Source organism: Passer montanus, unplaced genomic scaffold, assembly GCF_014805655.1.
Source record: "Passer montanus isolate IOZ18808 unplaced genomic scaffold, ASM1480565v1 scaffold65, whole genome shotgun sequence".
NCBI classification, from domain to species: Eukaryota; Metazoa; Chordata; class Aves; order Passeriformes; family Passeridae; genus Passer; species Passer montanus.
In genome coordinates, this window is record NW_024371593.1 from 3998904 (window position 1) to 4018313 (window position 19410).

A 19410-nucleotide genomic window follows, 5' to 3' on the forward strand; every position below is an offset into this window, starting at 1 on the left:
AACTGACAAAAACCAGCAAACACATTTCACAGTACTTATCTCTAAAGAAAACTTGTAATAGAGAATTCTTAATAGCTTGAGACCAATAAAGTGCTGTGACAGATACACACATTGCATTACATCACTGACTTCATATGCAGACACAGCAAATAATATCATTCTAACATATGTTGCATCTCTTCACATAAAATATTTTTAATTTATTTTTTTAAATGGCAACGAATATTTGGATTTTCCCCTAACACTCATACAGGATATTTGATTTTACAAGGTGAAATATGCTGATTAAAAGTGCCACCAGACTTCCAACCAGTCTGAAAAATCACTTTGCACTGTGACCGAAATTAGAGCTCAGGTTTTTGATCTGCATGATCATTTGAAGAGAAAACAGTATTATAAAAATCTAGAAAGTTAGGGTAGTTGGAGCTGTTTCACTAGTCTTGCTTGGTCTAGTTAAATAGACCTTTATAGATGAGACACTGTTCACCTTCAGTGTTCTGTACTTTTAAAACACATACAATACACAACAAAATACATATGCAACATATATGGTAGAAAAAACTGATAAATACAATATGCACCAAAGCATGGTAAGTAGCATTACAGTTCATACTGATTTAAAGTTGATAAGGCAATATTAAGGGCTTTGAAGAATCTATCTGGTAGGACATGCTGAAAACCAAGGCAGCTACAGCTCCAAGCAATTGACAGAAAGCCTTACCATTCAGAGCCTCTGGACTGTACCAGTTTGGGTCATGAGGCTGCTACTGCTTCCAGGAGAAACCATCAATTAGAAATTTCACTTGTACCAGACAAACATTAAACTCTATTCTAGTGTACACCATTCTGCATACCTGTCCTTGAATAGCTCCCAATGTAAATCATGACCTGTGCTTAGTCTGACACACATCTGTTAAGTTTTGAGGCCACACAGACTAATTTATCACAGTATAGAAACTAAGCTATTTCTACCACAATACAGGCAAAAGTGAGATGAAAGAACTGAGTCCAAGCAGCAAAACCTCACTTCATCTCTTGCAGCACCGACATTTACATTTCCTCACTTTATACCTATCAAATCCTTTAAGGATCCTTTTCCAAAGTACCACAACAATCCACAGGAGACATACCACTCTCACCTTCTTATCCTTATCTGAAAACTGCATAACACACTGCCTACACCTATGCTTCTTCCCCAACTTATTCTGGAGGCACGCCAATAAATCGGTTCAAAGAACACTCAGCAATATTTTCTTCAAGCAGAAGAATAATTTTATAATGGATGATTATTTATAATTTTATAATGGATGACTCTATCAAAGGAATCCTAACAAGGATTACAACGAAGAATTAGGGGAGCACTTTCTGTGAGGACAAGATTCTTTGGTGCTGCAGACAAAGACCTTTAACTGTACTTTCACATACAGAAAAAGCAGGTATTGAGTCACACAGGCCCAAGGTGTTGGACAATTTAGAAGTTACTCTTGAAGTGTTTACTCTTCCTTCTAGAAGGCCACGATGAATAGTTTCACTACAGCATTAGAAAGGTGACAGTAGAAATAGCTACCTGACAGCCTCCTGTCCCATGACACAAAAAACACAATAAAGAAATAAAACTGCAGAATTTTCTTTTAAGGCTTTGAATACTGATCAGTTAGAAGTTAAGATGAAATGAAGCCAACATATCCTTACCATCCAAAACTTGGTGCCAGCACTAAGCTTGCCATGTTCAGAGAACATCCAGCCATGGTAGGAGAGCAGCATTTTCAGGGAGTAGCGCATTGTGACGATAAGGGCAACCCAAAGCCCTGTGCCAAAAAGTACTCCACTCACAATGTTCTGTGTTTGGTTTGACATATAGCCACTATTTAAAACAAAAACCAGCATATGCCAGTTAGTGTCTATTTAAGTTCCAAAGAGAAGCTGGTATTACAAACAAAAATATAATAGCAGTACGGACAGACCTTACACAAGATTTATGCCTGCTCACCCTGCTTTCATAAATTCCTTTCCAAAGAGCTTTTCATGCAGCAACATCAAAGGCCACAAAAGTTCCCAAATGTGCCTCCCAAATACCCAGAAATATGCAGCAACACTTGTACAACCTCCCTATTTCATATCCTCATAATACAGTTGTTTATTTGGTTTACGGTGTCACAAATGTACCATTCCAAAATGGATACATTTTAACAGAAATAGCTTTAAGAGCAGCTGCAAATAAAACTGATTTCCCTTTAGAGAAACATTAACATTTCAGTCTACTTACGTTGTATCAAGTGTTCGGTTGATCTTGGCTATTATCCCTAAGGAAGGATCAATTTTAGCATACATGGTTGACATCACACCCACAACTACAATAAGCCAGCTAGATGGGCTAGCAGGGTAAACACCGGTGATAATTCCATTCTGGAAAGAAAAGCCTTCACATAATTTTTTCATACCAAAGTGACTGACTTCATATAACCATGGAAAGAAACAAAAATCAACACATTTAAGTCATTTAGTTAGAAACAAGTAGTTAAGATTACGCAACATTTTCTTACATGAGATTATCTCAGCAATAGGGAATGGATTTACTTATGTTTGATTACTACAGAAAATTGTAACAATGAAATCAACAATGAAAGGAACTTTTACATTCTCCTGTAGACACCACTGATCCTGCTGCAAGTCTTTCTAAAAGTACTGAAACTAACTAACAACTCTAAAACAAACGACACTTCGATAATTTCAATTTACACAGAGTTAGACCCTTCTACATGAATACATGGCAAAAATATCCTACTGAACAAGACACTGAGAACCAGAATTAACTTTTTTGTACAATTTAAACAGTTCTTCTCATGGCTTTATAAGAAAATTTTAATAAGATTTCTGTTAATACGTTTATAGTTTTGAAAGAGATGTTGAAGAAAACCTCTAGTTTATGTACATTGCTACTAATGAAAGAGGTATTTACAATTACAATCCCATGAACAAAACAATCTTTATCAAATACCTCATCAGATACAATACTATTTAGCTATAATAAAGAGTGTAGCCTTGTACCTCTAAGACATATGACATTAAAGATCACAACTAATTGTACTTTTGACTTCTGCTAAAATATTACATTATTACGTGGTGCATTAGGAAGAATGAAGTCAGTTAATTTCTACATATGCTTCATCTTGCTTCCATAGAATAAATAAATAAAAAAAAAAGTACCCTTTCAGTCTTTACAGTATCACCTTATGCCACCTTCCTCAGCACCCCTTGTCTTAAATAAAACCCCCTAAGTCTTTCACAATGAAGAACTCTATTTACCATAAAGGAAAAAAAAGTCAGTTTTCCCTAAAAAAACTCCAATAAATTAATGAAACATTAAATAACTCGTAAGTTTGATGGACTGGACTAGTTTAGCATACCTTGAATCTGATGAACTTCTTCTTCCATGAATAGACCCCAGACAGGTAAATCTGTTTGAGTGCCTCATGGCTCATACGCAGGTCAATCCCATCTGGAGTTACTGTAAACTGAAAAGCTACTGCCTGGTGAGCTTCCGCCATTTTCAGAGAGAGTTCTGTCAAAAAACAAAGTTACAAACACTATTGCCTCCTTGTTCAGAGGAACTAGGACCTAGTCCATTTCCAGCAAGATATTTTCTACACCATGATTTTGGCAAAGATTTCCAAGTATGAAAGAATTTACATATAATTACTTGCCTTTTCCTTACAGGTTCTGCTTGCACTTCAGTCTGAGTGTCCTGAAGGTTAATTTAAGGCACCTTTTTGAACCAAAGCAGCTGCAAATGGAAACAAAACATTTGTGTAACTCGGGCATTTTGGCAGCATCACAGACACGTATCACCTATACACGCAATACATAAAAAAATCAGAGCAGAACAGAAAGTGAAAGCCAAAACATACAGAAAAAGCATACCACAGGTACAGAGCATCTTACATTTCAAAGAACATTCAGAAAATGTTTTATTTGAAACAAAAGTTGTCTAAAGTTTTCACCTCAGCTAGAGAAACAAAGCTGCTTCTGGTCATATCTTCTCCCAAAATTTTTTTCATATCCTAATTTCAAGATGATTACTCAAAGCCATTAGAGACTACAGTCCCTGTGGCTTTGTGCTGTGACTGGCAAATAACTGCAAAAATCAAAACTATTTTTGTTCAGGAAACCAAATCACAACTGTCAGAAAAATTACCTCCCCAAAGAAAGCTGAAACTATGATTTCATGAAATTGCAGCTCAGCTTAACTGCCCAAACAAATATCAACAACCATGCCAATACAGACAGAAGACAATTGTACTGAGCAGCCACAAAAGACTCAAACCAAAACCACTGGAAGTCAAAACAGAAATGTAAACCCAATGTAGCCCCAAGAATCCCACCGTGTGCCTGAGAGTGATGTGCAAACACGTCTTGAATTCTGTCAGGTCTGGGGCTGCAACCTTTGGGACTCTCTTCTAGTGCTCAATCATCCTCTGGTGAAAAACCTTTTCCAAATATCTAACCTAAACTTCCCCAACAGGGCTTCAGGCCGCTCCCTCGTGTCTGTCACTGGTCACCAGAGAGAAGAGAGCTGAACCTGCTTCTCCTCCTTCCCTCACAAGGAAGTTGTGACTGCAATGAGGATTTCCCTCAGTCCCCTCTCCTCCAGGCTCAGCAGAGCAAGTGACCTCAGCTGCTCCTTGTACCCTCTCTCTCCTCTAGACCTTTCACCATCCTCACAGCTCCTCTGGACCCTAAGAGCTTTATGTATTTTATCATATTGTGGCACCCAGAACTGCCCCCAGCACTCGAGGTGAGGCTGCCCCAGTGCAGAGCAGAGTGGGACAATCCCCTCCCTTGACTGGCTGTCCCTGATGTCCCCAGGACAGGGTTGGCCCTCCTGGCTGCCAGGACAATGCTGAGTCAGATCCAGCTACCCATAAACAGGACCCTCAGGTCCCCTTCTGCAGCACTGCTCTCCAGCCTCTCATTCCCCAGTCTGTACACGCAACCAGGGCTGCCCCAACACAAATGCAGAATCTGGCACTTGTCCTTGTTAAACCTGTGGGTAATTCCATAGCTTTTCCCAGTTTTTGTAACCATCATTTATACATAAACACCCTGGAAGTCACTCCTACTAACTGTTGATTCAGACAAATGCTTTTTGAGCACTTACAATTAGAAAGTAGATTTTTGCAGAGAGAATCTATGTATAACATTGAAATGGTCTAAACTGTGTATTCCTGAGGAGACCATCATGATTCCAAAGTCAGTCTCTTACAAAACTTTCATGCATAGCCCCAAAAACAATATCCTCCTACAAGTATTACTAAACAGTAGTGGAATTTATTGCCCCATCTGTAGGTCAGGATTCAAGGGCAAGTTTTAGATTAAGATTGGTACCAAACACATTATCAATACCAAGTGTTTTAAGGTTGCACTGGTATTTCTATGTAAGCAGAATCAAAAAAAGGTACAGCTACTTTACCCTTTTTAAATCCTGAAAGCTAAAATTCACATTTTGTTTGCAAACCTGAAGCTAGTAATTAAATTCTGGAAGACTCTCATCGTTGAACACCACGGGAGGACTAGGCGGGCGTTTCAAAAGCAGCTCATTATGACCACAGTGCTGCTCCTCTAATCTGTAAATACTCTACTTAATCAAAGTCATCTGAAACACAAAGAATGGGTGCCAAGGTGTACAAGCAGACAACCAGGCACTTGGAATGCAGCAATAACTGTAGGCTTAGGAAAAAATACACGATATAGAAAGAGAAGGAATACTGGGCAGAGATGAATGAGGTAAGTGCACATCATCTATGAAGGCTGCTGACCAACAGGCATGGATTCTTTGCAGTATTTAACGTGCCTGCTCCCGGACCAGCCCACAGTGATCCACCTCTGCAATACAACTACTGCTACAGTGCCTAATGGTAATTCACAGATCTCGCACATCCACCAGCCACTGCTCGGTTGTAGAAGCTGGGTTTTAGAAGCCGGGTGAATCAAGGCACCTAAAGCTCACAGTATCCTACAGATAGTATGCAATTGATTTATCTGTGTGTAGTGTCTAATTAGAATAACAAAGAAGAGCAAATCAGAAGCACACAAACCAGCTTTGAACACCAGTTTCAAAAGCTTTAACACAAGCCCTGTGTGCCGGAGGAACAACTGCAATTTGCAGTACTTAATGACTCTGTCACTAACAACTACTTACATGGGCTCTGCTGCAGGCAAGTATGAGGAAGTCAAAGTCAGCTGTCCACTCATTCATTTAAATTGGTCATCACCAGCTGACAAGACAGCAATAAAGCAGGGAGAGGCAGCAGTGGTACAGGGTATAACCTGAACTCAACAGGGCTTGCAAAAGCTTTCCAAGTTAAGAATTTATCATATGTTTAGTGGCACTATTAAGGGTGGGATGATAAAACCCCAACAAACACATACAAAGAACTCAACCATAGTTGCATAGAGAGAATCAGGCACCTGGATTTGTCTCAAGAAGGGCCAACAGGTTCTGCTCGGTTCACTCATGGAATTTTGTATTCTGGAATGCCAGTGCCTGAAGTACAAGATCAGCTAGTTTCCCTTACCCTTCAACTCCCCTGTGACTTCTCAGCCTGGAAATTTGTAATTAACCCTCTCTTTGTTGATGAATGGAAAGAATTTCAGGAACCCTTTCGTTTTTAAGCACATGCTTTTTTTACTGCCCAAGGCAGAAAAATATTCTAAATCGCGTCAAGCATTAACAGTCAACCTGACATTTTAATGAATTCAAATTTAGCATTCTCATAAAAACAAATAAGCTTCATTAAGGAAAATATTCCTTATTCCCAAATGAAAAAAAATAAAAAATTAATCCAACAAGAATTAATCCTGACTAAAGCAAACGAGCCCTGAAAACAAATACAGCGCAGTTCTAGGACTGTATTTATTACTTGACGTTAAGACGCGAGACAATAAAGCAGCTTGTTTCCTTTCATATTCCCTCTAAAAACCATAAGCCTTTAAAACTGCCCTGAATTATGATGGCGGCACACCAAAGGCTTCCCTCAGCCCGCCTCCCCGAGCACTTGTTTTCCTCCTCCAAGGCCGACTCCATGCCGAGCCCGGCGCGCTTCCCCTCGCCGCATTCCTGCGCGGCCACGTGCCCGCCAGCAAAGTAGGGGAAAGGGCGCGGGCGGAGCCTTGGACCTTTAAACTCGACTTGCCGCTGTTCCCCCACATCAATGAATCACCCCGGCAGCGGCAGCAGCCTCTTCAACTGCGGGCACTAAGGTCTGCAGCGGATTTCTGCTCAGCATACACTAACTGAGCCCCTTCCCAACAGAGAGCCATCCACAACAGCTTCTGGCTTTGCCAGCAGCTGGGCAGAGTCTTACTCAAAGGGGGGGAAAAAACCCACAAAACCTCAGCGCAATAACTTCTACAACTCCTCTGAAATGGGTATTTTCATTCCTTTCAGTGTTCTCTTATAATACTAATGCACCTTAAAAAAAACACACGCTTGCCCCTTAAAATTTGTTTTATTTATTCTCTGTGAGGAAAAACCCACAAAACCTCAGCACAATAACTTCTACAACTCCTCTGAAATGGCTATTTTCATTCCTTTCAGTGTTCCCTTATAATACTAATGCACCTTAAAAAAACACACGCTTGCCCCTTAAAATTTGTTTTATTTATTCTCTGTGAGTCTTTTTCCTTTTATTTAAAGAAGAAAGCTGCCTGCCCCTTGCTCTTATCTGGTTTTATTTAAATTCAAACATGCTGTAACAGTTGCAGATGTTTCTCCTCTTCCTTTTTCATAGCTCTGCTGGAGCCAAACTAAACTAAGCACAATTTTTTCCTCATTGTTATAAACAACCACTGCCAGGCTGGCTGTCGCTTTTAAGTCAAGAAAACACATTACACACCAGAAAGCCTATGTGCTGACGGTCTGCAAAACTATGCAGCTACATCTACTATGCAAAAAGCATCCTCATGCTGTTAGTTTTGCAGTTTCAGGACATTTACACCACAAAGACTGAGGTTTATGACTTATGTATGACTATACTCGCAGACCTTATGACTTCAGGTTGCAGACACTGAGCAGTCAGTGCTGGGGCTTATGTGTTCCTACAATCACAGAAGGAGATAAGGCTTCAGCTCTGGAAAATCTGAGGCTAAGAGAGGTCCTACATGCAGGATGCTTCTATTTAAGTCAGGCATGCAAGAAGTTGCCAGTGGCTGGCAATGTCTCTCTGAAGCAGTGAAAGGACTGCCATGTGCATTTTAAAGTAGCAGCAAGCCATGATACAAAAGCTGACTGCATTACAGCACACTGCACAAAACAAGGTATTAATTCTTGAAGTAGTTACTCCTGTAAATGCTACTGAGTATGAATCTTTATCTTTCTGTGGATTTCATACACTTTGCATGGATAAAGTGCTAGTGCTAAAAATAATAAAGTCACACCCATACCTCACAACAAATGCAAATCCTAGGCTTTAAGAGTATGTCACTTGCTTCCTATACATTGCCTGGCTCATGCAATTCACTTTTTTCCCCATTTCCTCTTTCTCTTGAATAGAAAACCCCCTGTCCTTTCTCCTTGTCAGGATTCTACACATCTAACAAAAACACACACATTACCTTGATCCCAAACAGCTTTGATGAAAGACTTAATTCTATGACTCTCACTTTCAAGGCACATTGATAATTTAGTTTGAGTTTCTCCTCACAGGTCTCTGACACCTATTTATAGATTAGCTTTAATATGCAGGGCACATGACTGTTAGTAATCAAACCAAGCTCGCAAAACAATTCTCTCCAATTATTCTACTTGGATAATCAAAACTTGACAGTTTTCTACAGAAAGCAATGGCTGCTGCATACAGTTTCTCTGAGAACACGGCTAGGTACCACTACACACAGGTCTGATACTGTCAGAGCTCTCAGACAGACATCCTCAGCACCCAAGGCACAGAGTGTTCCTAGCAGGTATGATGGCAGCTCTGAAATCAGAATTACCTGTATCATGGCATTTCTGAATTCAAAATTACACAGAAACCCTCATAACTTCAGGCAGACACAAGGCACCACCGATCAAGCAATGAGAAGCATTTTATGACAAAGGCTTTGTCTTCTGACTCCTGCCAAGTTCCTACTCGGCAAGCTAGGCAAGCTTAGAAGTAAAAAAAAAAAACCAAAAAAACAAAAACCAACAACCCAAAACAAAACAAAAAATCCAACGAACCACAACAGAAACTTGACCCTGAAGAATTCTTCATTCAGTTCTTACAATAAACTAACATACTACAATAAGCTTGGCACTCCAGTTTCAAATAGAGGCTGGTGAGGAGAAAAGTGAGATACTAAACTATTTGAAATGACATTGTTTAAGGAAGCTTTCAAGATGAGAAGTGGAGAAAAATCAGATGAAAGTACACTAAACCCAATTTTAATTAGTAAACATACTTAAAACTCTATTAAAATTTCCATTTAAAGCTAGACACCTTGAATGAAGAATGGTTTTGGAAAACCAAGCAAGTACCCTAAAGTCTTGGTCTGACCCCAAACTAGTTTATTTAAAACAGAAAAGTGAGGGGGAAGGAATCTATTTCTATTAACATGCAAATCAGTAAGAGTTACTGTTTGAATGTTAAAAGCAGCCACAGAAAACTAGAAAATAATTCTGGAACTCCCAAAAGTTCTCCTAAAAGACTTTAAGCCTGAAACCTCTTTAAATATTGAAAATATTGAAGAAATTTATCCAATATTTTGCTGTCCACACATCAGATCTCCCTTCAGGAGGTGAGCTTACTATAGCTTTTAAAAGAAAACAAACACCCAAAAGATTTATTTTGTATGTTTAGTGGTAACATATTTTGACACTTCAGGGTAGGTCACTGAATTTTACAAGTCTGAGGACAGACCTAATGAAACTAAAGCCAGTATTTAAACACTTGAACAGCAGCACTGTGTTTGTGCTGACACAGTGACCAAGTATTTTCTCTCAGCTGTGTAAGCCATTACTGGAAATTTGCATTTTCCATCTCCCAGAAAGCCAAAACTATGAATGTATTTTGTTTTTCACAGATCACTAAAGAACTTTGTATGCTCAAATCTGTTGATTTCATACCAGGCATTAAATCAAAATGAAGAGAATTGCAAACACTGAGATGTTTATCCAATCTCCTCATGCATTATGACACGTTTCACTTGCATTTCTGTTATTGATGGTCCTGTCAGTCCAAGCCTTCAGTACCACCTACACAAAATATTCAGATGAAACTATGGCAGCTGACTTTGCCCAGACAGTGCGTTTGCAATGAAATGATACATGGTAAAGCACAACAAAGCCAGTGCCAACATCCTCAAATAAATTCCTAGCCTGTTCATTTACTTCCACACTTTGCCACCTGCTACAGTTAAATTGACCTATACAATCATCCCAGAAGTGGATACAAAACATAAAACAAATACCAAAACAAACAAAAGAAACCCACAAACAAAAACCCCCACCCACCAGGGGAAAAAAATACCCAAACTGAAATTGCTGATAGATTTACAAGTACAGGGATTGAAACTGGGAGCAGTGGCTGATAAATTAAAGGTTTCTACTGCCATCCAGATGGACCTTGACAGGCTGAAACCTTGTGAAGTTCACCAAGGAGAAGTGCAAAGTCCTGCAGGTGGGGAGGGCTCAGCCCACGCTCCGGACTGGGAGGCTGGAAACAAAGCTCAGCAGTGGCACAGGGGCAGGAAGGTGCCCTTGCAGCCAGGCTGCAGAGCTTGCTGACAGAACCCTGGGGGCATTAGGATCACTGCTGCCACCAGATAGATTGAGGGAACTGACCCTGCCCTTCCTCTCAGTGCTGCTGAGGCCCATCTCAAAAACTCTGTGCAACTCTGGGCTCCCCAATGAGAGAAATGAAACTGCTGGAGAGAGTCCAGTGAAGAGCCAGTAAGAGGATTAAGGGCTTCAACTACCAAACCTGCAGAGATGCTTTAGGAAATTTAATGTAGGAGTTTTCGTAAGACATCTGCTGCAAGAAATAAACTTATAGAGTACTAAGGCCTGAACAAGGAATCTTGTGCTTCAATTGCTTTAAATGAACAGCATACCTTGAAATTCAAATGGGTAGTAGCAGCCAAATATTCGAAAAGAGCAAGTTTGCTGCAACTGACAAAAATATGCTAGTAGTTTGGAGGATAAAAGAAGTTAGACTTTGAAGAATGAACCCTTTAGAAAACGATTCATCTCAGTTTTCAGCGTTACTCCAGTAACTTTGCCTTCACTGAAAAGTACTAAACTGCCATTACACAAGGTTTTCAAATGCATATTGGTATTTTAAACACCACTACCATGCCCAGTGAAAGTCTGCCAGTTTTAAGGCAGCAGGTAGATTTCCTGAGCTGCTCCTACCAAATTAAAAATGACTGTATTATCAATAATAAAACAGATGTCACTTCAGTAAAGTATATGGAGGTTTTTCATGGGGTTTTCTACAAATACAATAACTTCAGGCACTGAAGTATATCCAATAACTTGAGGTCCCATCCACTCTTGGGTCAGATAGTGGTGGGGAGGCAGTCACTCACATAAATGCCAAAATTTTGCCCTACTGCAAGAGGATCGATAAGGTAATGCAGCTAACCAGGGAATGCCAAAAGGATGCCAAAAATGCTCTCATGTGTGTGAATGTGGTGCTCCTTTGATGCACAGTTGAGCAAAATTAAAGCTATAGAAAAAGCACTCAGTTTAAGAGAAATCTAAACAAACAGCAAATTTGTCTAGAGTTCTATGCCTTTCAAAGGAAATTCAGGTCTTGTTCTACAGAATCTTCAGTAAACAGTATAAAATATGCAGATGAAACACTGAAACACATGAACAAAAAGACTGTTTGCTCTCTCATATCTGTTTCTTTGATATTCTCTGAGGTAATGGCACCTTTCTGTATACTGCACTTATGCAAAAAGGTATCAAGATACCAAGCCTCAAAAAGAGCAGTTTACTGAATTTATACTTTGCTCATGTGACATTCCACAAGGTGCTCACTTCTCAACTTACTATAAAGATTAACCAGACACAGTGATTTGCTTGAGAATTTCTGTTTCTAAATTGCTTCTTTGCCTACTAACCTTCAATAATGTCTCATCATGCTTCAGTATACAGGATGACACAGATACTTGCAGCTTTCAAGTCTTACCATTAACTCAGCTATCTTACAATGACTAATCATATTTTACATAAGACACAAAATCTTTAAGAGAAATATGAGAGGAGTGAAGCCAAATCATATCTGTGCAAAAATTAGCCACAAGGATTAAGTTTACTCAAGGCTTCTCAGGTGAACCTAATAACTATGGCATACAAATAAAACAGAAACCAAAGACTCACTCTCCTTTAAATGCTGAATTAACATAGCACTGATGAAAACAAAATTTGCCTGACAGGTGTTATCATGACACTTACGTTGGGACAAGTCCTCATATTTGATTATTGCTAATCATTGGCCCCAATCCTTCCCACCCTCCCATACACCTGAAACAGGTGTGGTCTCTTGGAATTGCAAATGTCTTTAAGGATTTCTCACAACTAAGAGATGAACAAATGCTGTGGCTCAAGCCAAGGTAGAGAACTGAGTTCATGTATCTACCCAGCTACAGCAACACTGGGACCCACAGCAAACCTCACCCACAGGGGAGAGTTTGGAATCAGAACAGCTAAGAAGGCTTCAGTGACTTGTGCCTCCACAGACAGTCCTGATTTTCCAAGATCACCTGTGGGTGAATATATTCACTGCCCTCCGCAGATATCTCTTTTGGAATCTTGGGCCCATTTTCTTATTCCCTTCCTTGGTGGTAAACTGGAGCAACAGGTCTATATGGATGGAAAGAGATAATGACAGAGGCCAATGAATGCAACATAAACATAGCCCCACATCTGTCTTCCTTAAAAGCAGGCTGAGATCTAAACACAAGCCTTCTATCCCAGCAGCTCACTGGCCCTGGGATCCTGAATAAGTTAGGACACAGCACAAGGCAGACTCTTTCCAATGTTCCCAGCTCCTAACAGACACTGCAGCAAGGGCACTCGCTCAGCTGTAGCTGCAGCTCTCAAACAGAAAGTCAAGAGAAAGAGTCTGAGCTTTGATTCACACACAGCTTTCAACTGCTCAGAGGGGCTGCATCAGATTGGAACCATTTCAGAAAAGCTGATGCCAATGGAGAAAATAGTCACAGACCATGGTTCTGAAACACTATTTTCCATTACACTGAATGGCACTGTTTACACTGAACATGTCCAAGATGCTGAGGAACTGTGGAGTGACAGAAAGTTCATGTGCTCCCCACTCAGTTATTTCTGAGGGCTCCAGCAGTGACTGCCAGCTCCTGTGACAAGCAAGTTAATTTCAGGGGCCAGACTCCAGTGTTGGGCTCAGTATCCACTTTAAGGCATCTAACCAAGTGTTTGTCTGCAGGCTTTAAACTCCCATTCACCTCAACACAGATGCCATCAAGATTTGTCAGAGTGCACACTGTTTTCACAGGCACTTCAAGGAGAAAAGTCGCAGTTAGTAAGTTGTCTTCTCACCTGATCTGGAAAGAGGGAAAGCAGAGGAGATTTGAAAACAATCTGTTAATTAATTACTAGGCTAACCCTAAGGAATATTAATCCTGCAGTTTCTGGATCATATGATCTCTCTCCTCTTCCCAATAGCACACTCCTGTAGAAGATAGTTCCAAAATGCACACTTCAACAAATAAACAACCTCCTCAAAAACCCCAACAAACACAAACCACCAACATTCTCCAAAATCAAACCAGAAATTTTTACAACTGTTGGATTATTTCTAGGTTTTTTTTTTTCCTTATACAGGACATACTATATTGTTCCTAGGCCTCTTAGATCATTCTAGCCTCTATTGCAATACATGTTCTATTGTCCACATCTCAGCAAGCTACATCCTCTGACCTTCTAGAAATCCGGAATGATCTAAGAGAGAAGCACACTCTGCTAAAACACTGTGCAGTTATCATACCACGCAGAAACCTCCCCCACCTCACAAAAACTAGGCTCTAGACCTGGGTATTTCTTTTGAACTGCTATAAAAGACATACCCAGGCATTTAGAATATACAAGTTGAACCCTTCTCTCTCTGAACTTAATGAGCTTCTGTGTTCCTGCAGTAAAGAAGAATTATTATCTTCCCTATGACAACAAATGTTTCTGGAGTGACAGGACTTTCACCAGACATAAAAGATGTCACATTTTAGGACTTAAGAGATGCTGGAAGATGGACAACAATGTGTGATGATGAGAAAGCAAACGGAGTTAATTGCTTTCACAGTAGCTCAATGGTCATTTACTGCACAAGGGTGAAAGACCTCAATAAGGTCTTTAGACCTCAATGAGATCTTTCAGCTTGCACGAGGCTCTAAGACTGAAGAACCGGTTCCAATGATTTGCAAAAATATTGAAATTGACATTGACGTTATATTTAACCCTTGAAGAAAGAAGGTTCAGTCTTTGGATCGTGTTTTTCCAAACGCGGAGTTCAGGACTACAATACAAGCATGCTGCAGGGCAAAGACAATGGTTTGGAATGTTAAGAAAAAAAAAAATTACACAGCTTAGTTTTGTTGACTTGCTGGGGCTTCATTTGTGGATTTTTTCCGGGGGGTGGGGGTGTTATTTGTTTGTCTTTTTTAGTGCAAACATTTGCTTAAATCGCCTTTCACCCCAGACTTTTGAGAGAAGACTTGGGATTCACCGCCGCCCGGGGGGCACGGGAGGCCCCTCGCGGCTCCGGGTCCAGCCTCCCGCCGCTTCCCGGCTCGGACCGGGAACGGGACCGGGATCGGGATCGGGATCGGGGACAGGGCCGGGGCCGTCCCCGGGCTGCGCGCGCGCTCCCGCCCCGGCGCGCTCCCGCCCCGGCGCGCCGCCGCTGCCCGCGCGCGCCCACGTGACGGCCGCCGAGAAGTGGGTGAAAGGTCGCGGCGCGCCGCCCCGCCCCGGGCGCTCCAGGCCTTTCCACGCGCGCCGGGAAAGGCGCTGCCAAACAAAAGTTCCCAGGGAAAAGGACCGCGAGCGATGAAAGGAGCCGAGCGCGCCTCTCTCGGCGGGCTGCGGGGAAAAGGGGGTGCTCGGATCGTGCAGCCGAGCGATTTCCAGTCCGGTTCTCGGCGCTGAAAAGCCTCACTAGTTCAAGGTTACGCTTTTCTTGAACAAGGAATAGTGATTTCTTCCTGGAAGAGGCTCTTCAGTCAGGGCTGAAACTCCCCAAAATTTTAAAAAGCACTCAGAGATCAACTTAACTTTCGAACTAAGTCACGGCTGTGACAGAGCCCGATACCTGTGTAACCATGAGAAGTCACATTTCCTGCGCTGACAAAGATCCGCACAACACCACCTGTGCTATTGTAAACCGGCAGGCATTAGTTTATATCGATATGCTCAGAAAAGGAAAAGAACCTGCTAGCTTACCATTTGTTTTATGTGGCATCCAGTCCTGATGGTCAGAAAAGGCATAAAGGAGTTAGGAGATCTGGAAAATGAACACGTCAGACACTCGGGAAAACATAATGAAAGAAGAACGAAGGAATCAGATCTCCATTTTCAGTGCTAGTCCCCTACCCACACGTGAAAAGGAAATGAGCCGTTTTCTGTACTGTAATTTCCTTTAGACTGCAGATTGTCCTCTAAGTGCTGACAGACTGCCAGGTTAAGAGGAAGAATGAGACGTTTGTCTTGGTCCTGCTTTGCACTTTTCTCTTCCCAAAAAAGGTGCTTCCTGTTACAGTTTCATCAGCACTAGTACACATCTATGATAACTGGATCACAGCCCAAGTAATAGTTTAAGTTCCATTTTCTATTTTAGACCAGAGAACATAGAGCAAAGACCAAAGCTGTGAGAATACGAGGCGAGAAAATGCGATGCTGCGAGAATCCTGGTCCACCTTTTTACAAGAAGCCTAATTAGCATTCTCACGCAGTAAACCTGTCACGCCTTGAACAAGACACTACATTTCCTGTGTTTGTAGTTCCAGCAGTTTGTAGTGACTGCGGTTTCTGCAGGTTTTACAGGCTGCAATCACAGGGACGTATAGACCAGTCTCTCTCTCATACACACACACACAATAAATTCGTTTCCGCACTCGCAAACCCACCACGATGCCACGCAGCGAGCACACTTCCTCGGCTACCAGTCGAACCCACGAAGCCGCGGGTCACCCGTGTCACCTTTGTTTGGGCGCCGGCACAGATCCAGCGATTCTCCCGGGAAATTCTCCCTGTGTCACCTGTGTCACAGCGCTCCCCTGCCCCCATCCGCGGCGCCAAGGCACTGTCCCTCACACCGGGGCAAACCGCGAGCGCGATGCCAAGGACACCGCGCCTTTCCCGGACTCGCCAGCACCGCGCCCACCACCCTTCCCTGCTTTTCCACCCTCTTCTCCAGCAAGGACGAGCCCGCTTAGGAAGCAGCACCCGGCGCACTCGCACACGCACCACGGAACTTGGCGCTCGACCTCATGGAAACAACAATTAGGCTAAAACCGGACCGAGCGAGCCCGTCCGCCCGTGCCCGATGCTGCCCTTCCTCAGCCCCAAGGAAGGCGCTCGGCGGCGCCGCGGGAGCGTCCCGGCCGGAGGGGGAGGGGAACTCATCCCGCGGGGAATCAGCCGGGCACGGCGGGCACACGGCCGCCCGTGCCCGGAGCCCGGCGCCGCTCACCTGCAGAGACCGGCGGCCACGGGCGGCGAGCGGGCCGAGTGCGGCGGCGGCCGCTCGGGAACGGCGGTGGGACGGCGGCCGCTCCCCTGCACGCCCCGCGGAGGCGGAGCGGAGACGGGCGGGGAGGTGCCGGGGGAGGGATGCGGTGGCCTGGCCTGGCCTGGGCGGACGGCGGGGAGCCGGGACGCAGGCGGGCAGAGCCGCGGGGAAGTGCGGCCGTGGGAGTGGCGGTGCTGGGCTTGCGACAGGAGCCGGGAAACACGGTCCCTGTGGCCTCGCAGTCGCCCGCGGGAAAGAAGCTCCGGGACTGCGAGGAGAGGATCCGGGGCTGTAAACGAGGCGGGGGGAGAGGTGCTCCTCGGAGGGGGATCGCGCGTGGGGCACCTGCTCGGTGGTGAAGGAACTGCCCAGGAAAGCGGAGATTTCGAGCCCCCAGCCCCTCTGTGAGCCCCAGGCAGCTGCTTGCCTGGGCTCTGGCAAGAGCGGGGTCAGGTCTGGAGCAGCTGAGATGGGAGTGTGAAGGAGCTTCCAGGGGAAGGCGCAGGACAGCAACAGCTCTCCCTCCCGGCTTCTTATGCTCGGGAGCCCTGGCTGGAGGGTCTTTCATTTGAGTTTTCTCTTTGGAGCCTGGGTTCTGACTGCCTTACAAGGCAGCGCAAGGGCAGAGCCCCGGTGAGCGCCAGCAAGAGCTTCCAGTCCTGGCCCCTTGTGTGTGGGAGCCCCAGCACGGAGCCAAGGTAGCCCCCCATGGGAAGGACCAGCCAGCCCACTCTGCTCCAATCCAGTGGGATTGGAGGGAAAAAAGTACCCTCAATGCATCTCAGTAAAAGTGACTACATTCTTTTAAAAATGCAAAATCACGAAAGTAATTAAAATGCAAAGGTGCCAGTCGCAGGGCAGAATGGCAGTCAGTTTGAAAATGACTAGTTTTTGAATTTGTAATGAACTTGCCACTTTCAAGAGCTTGGCTGTCAGATGCTTTGTTTGATGTTGGCATGATAACAGCTGGAAGCCTGCTCTGTCCCAAAAGGAGGTCATGGCCTGTTTGACTACAGTGGTGTCTGTATGGAGTCTCTCCTTCGAACTGCTAAGAGCTGGGATTCCTACATGTTTCCCATGTGGGCACACCCACCCAGCCATGCAATCCTTCCTGCTGCAATTTCCAGGATGTGGCTCAAAGCTTAAAAATACACAAATGGGACCAAATCCAGAAGCATGGACACTACAGACTAAATCTTTCCCTTACTCTAAAGATCATGCAGTGTCAATGAAAAGAAATCCCAACTTCTGATCAGAATTTTCCCTTCTAGTGTTGTATGCCTAATGATGCAATTTTAAGGTGCTATTCTTCCAGAAGGAAGCATAAAGCCTAGGAAAAAGCAAGGGGAGGAGAAGAAAAAGTAGAGACATTTAGATATATTAATATCAGCAGGGGGAGAAAGAAAACAAAAGAATAAATAATCAGCTACAGTCATCAACAGCACTCATATCTACATCTGGCTAGGATAGGAATAGTGGATAGGAATGTAAGGTGGACAGTTACAAGAAGGTGATTGAGTGGGAAAAATCATGTGTGTTTTTCATTAGGCACAAAGGCAACCTAAAATGTCTTGTTAGGCATTTATTTACTTATTGTATCTTGCAGGTGCCTTTTGCTATCAAGATATTTGTATAAAAATAAAAGAACAAAAAATAACAAGTCTGTTCATTCTACTAGTACCTGTATACATATCTTAGTCTCCAGTTCTTGTTTTCATCTACACATGAAACCAGGAGAGTATCAGTCAGCTGAGAACATATGTTGATGTTAATTATTTTGTTCTCCAAATAATTGTGTGAACTGTCGTGAATTAGGAAGCTCTGTCAAGACAGAGTGCTTACTTTAACATGATTAGGCCCCCTGCAGATAACCTTAGTGAAGACATGAAATCTATTGCCTTACGTAAAGCTGTGATGATTGCAATTTAGCTAAACCTGACTTGGCTCTGTTTAGCTGGCAAGTGTAAACATCACAGATAATCCTGCGAGTAATTCCCACTGGTCCTGACACTGGCATCTAGGTCAGGCTGTATTCACCCATTAACCCACAGGAGCCAGGTTGGTAGTTCTATAAGAAGGACCTAATCAGAACATTTTGTACCTTTTACTGTGGCAGCACACACTGCTGAAATGCTCCAACTCCTCTGCTAACTGTGTTTCTTCAGCTAAGAAGGTGATAAGATACAAGGTGATTCTGACACCCGTAGCTGCAACTGCAATTTTCTGCATGCCTGCAGCATGGCCTGTGTTTCTGTAGCAACTTTGCACTGCTCAGCAAAGTTAACTCAATTTTTACCCTTTAATCGGCCTATTTTTATTTTCTAAAAAATTATGAATATCATCAGCACAGACTGCATGTGCTTGGTGCTGTAAGACTTATTGTAATTAATTCTGATCCTTGTAATCCAAAGAAATCAAAGTAATCAATGACAAGTCATGATAATCTGTGTTTTGTCAGACTGAAATAATATCAGTTTACTACGAAGGTTATGTAGTTCTTGACTTAAATATATTTGGTTATCTTACCCCAGGCCTTCAAGACTTTCTGGTTTCTGTACATGCAGCATGACTTCTTTGTAACAGCTTTTCTTACTCAGTCTACTTACCTTGCATTATTTTTACTTTTGTCTATTTTTAAGGTGTGGCAAAGCATTATACCCTAAAC

The 19410-nt window shown here is 42.9% G+C and overlaps 1 protein-coding gene across 7 annotated transcripts in view; it reads right to left on the reverse strand.

Annotated features, from left to right (window-relative positions):
- Nucleotides 1–16778, reverse strand: part of CPT1A (carnitine palmitoyltransferase 1A) — a 38749-nt gene extending 21971 nt beyond the window's left edge. The window contains exons 1-5 of one of the 7 annotated variants that reach the window (XM_039728313.1): nt 16707–16778; nt 3705–3784; nt 3408–3562; nt 2267–2406; nt 1693–1864 (exon numbers count right to left, since the gene is read on the reverse strand). In XM_039728313.1, the coding sequence (XP_039584247.1) occupies nt 1693–1864; nt 2267–2406; nt 3408–3548 (453 nt within the window). In that variant the 5' untranslated portion in view covers nt 3549–3562; nt 3705–3784; nt 16707–16778. Of the gene's footprint in view, nt 1–721; nt 771–1692; nt 1865–2266; nt 2454–3407; nt 3563–3704; nt 3785–15457; nt 15594–16140; nt 16164–16480; nt 16650–16706 lie in introns of those variants that run through there. The other 6 variants (XM_039728315.1, XM_039728316.1, XM_039728314.1 and 3 more) reach the window with 6 other exon arrangements.
- Between the last annotated feature and the right edge of the window lie 2632 nt (nt 16779–19410).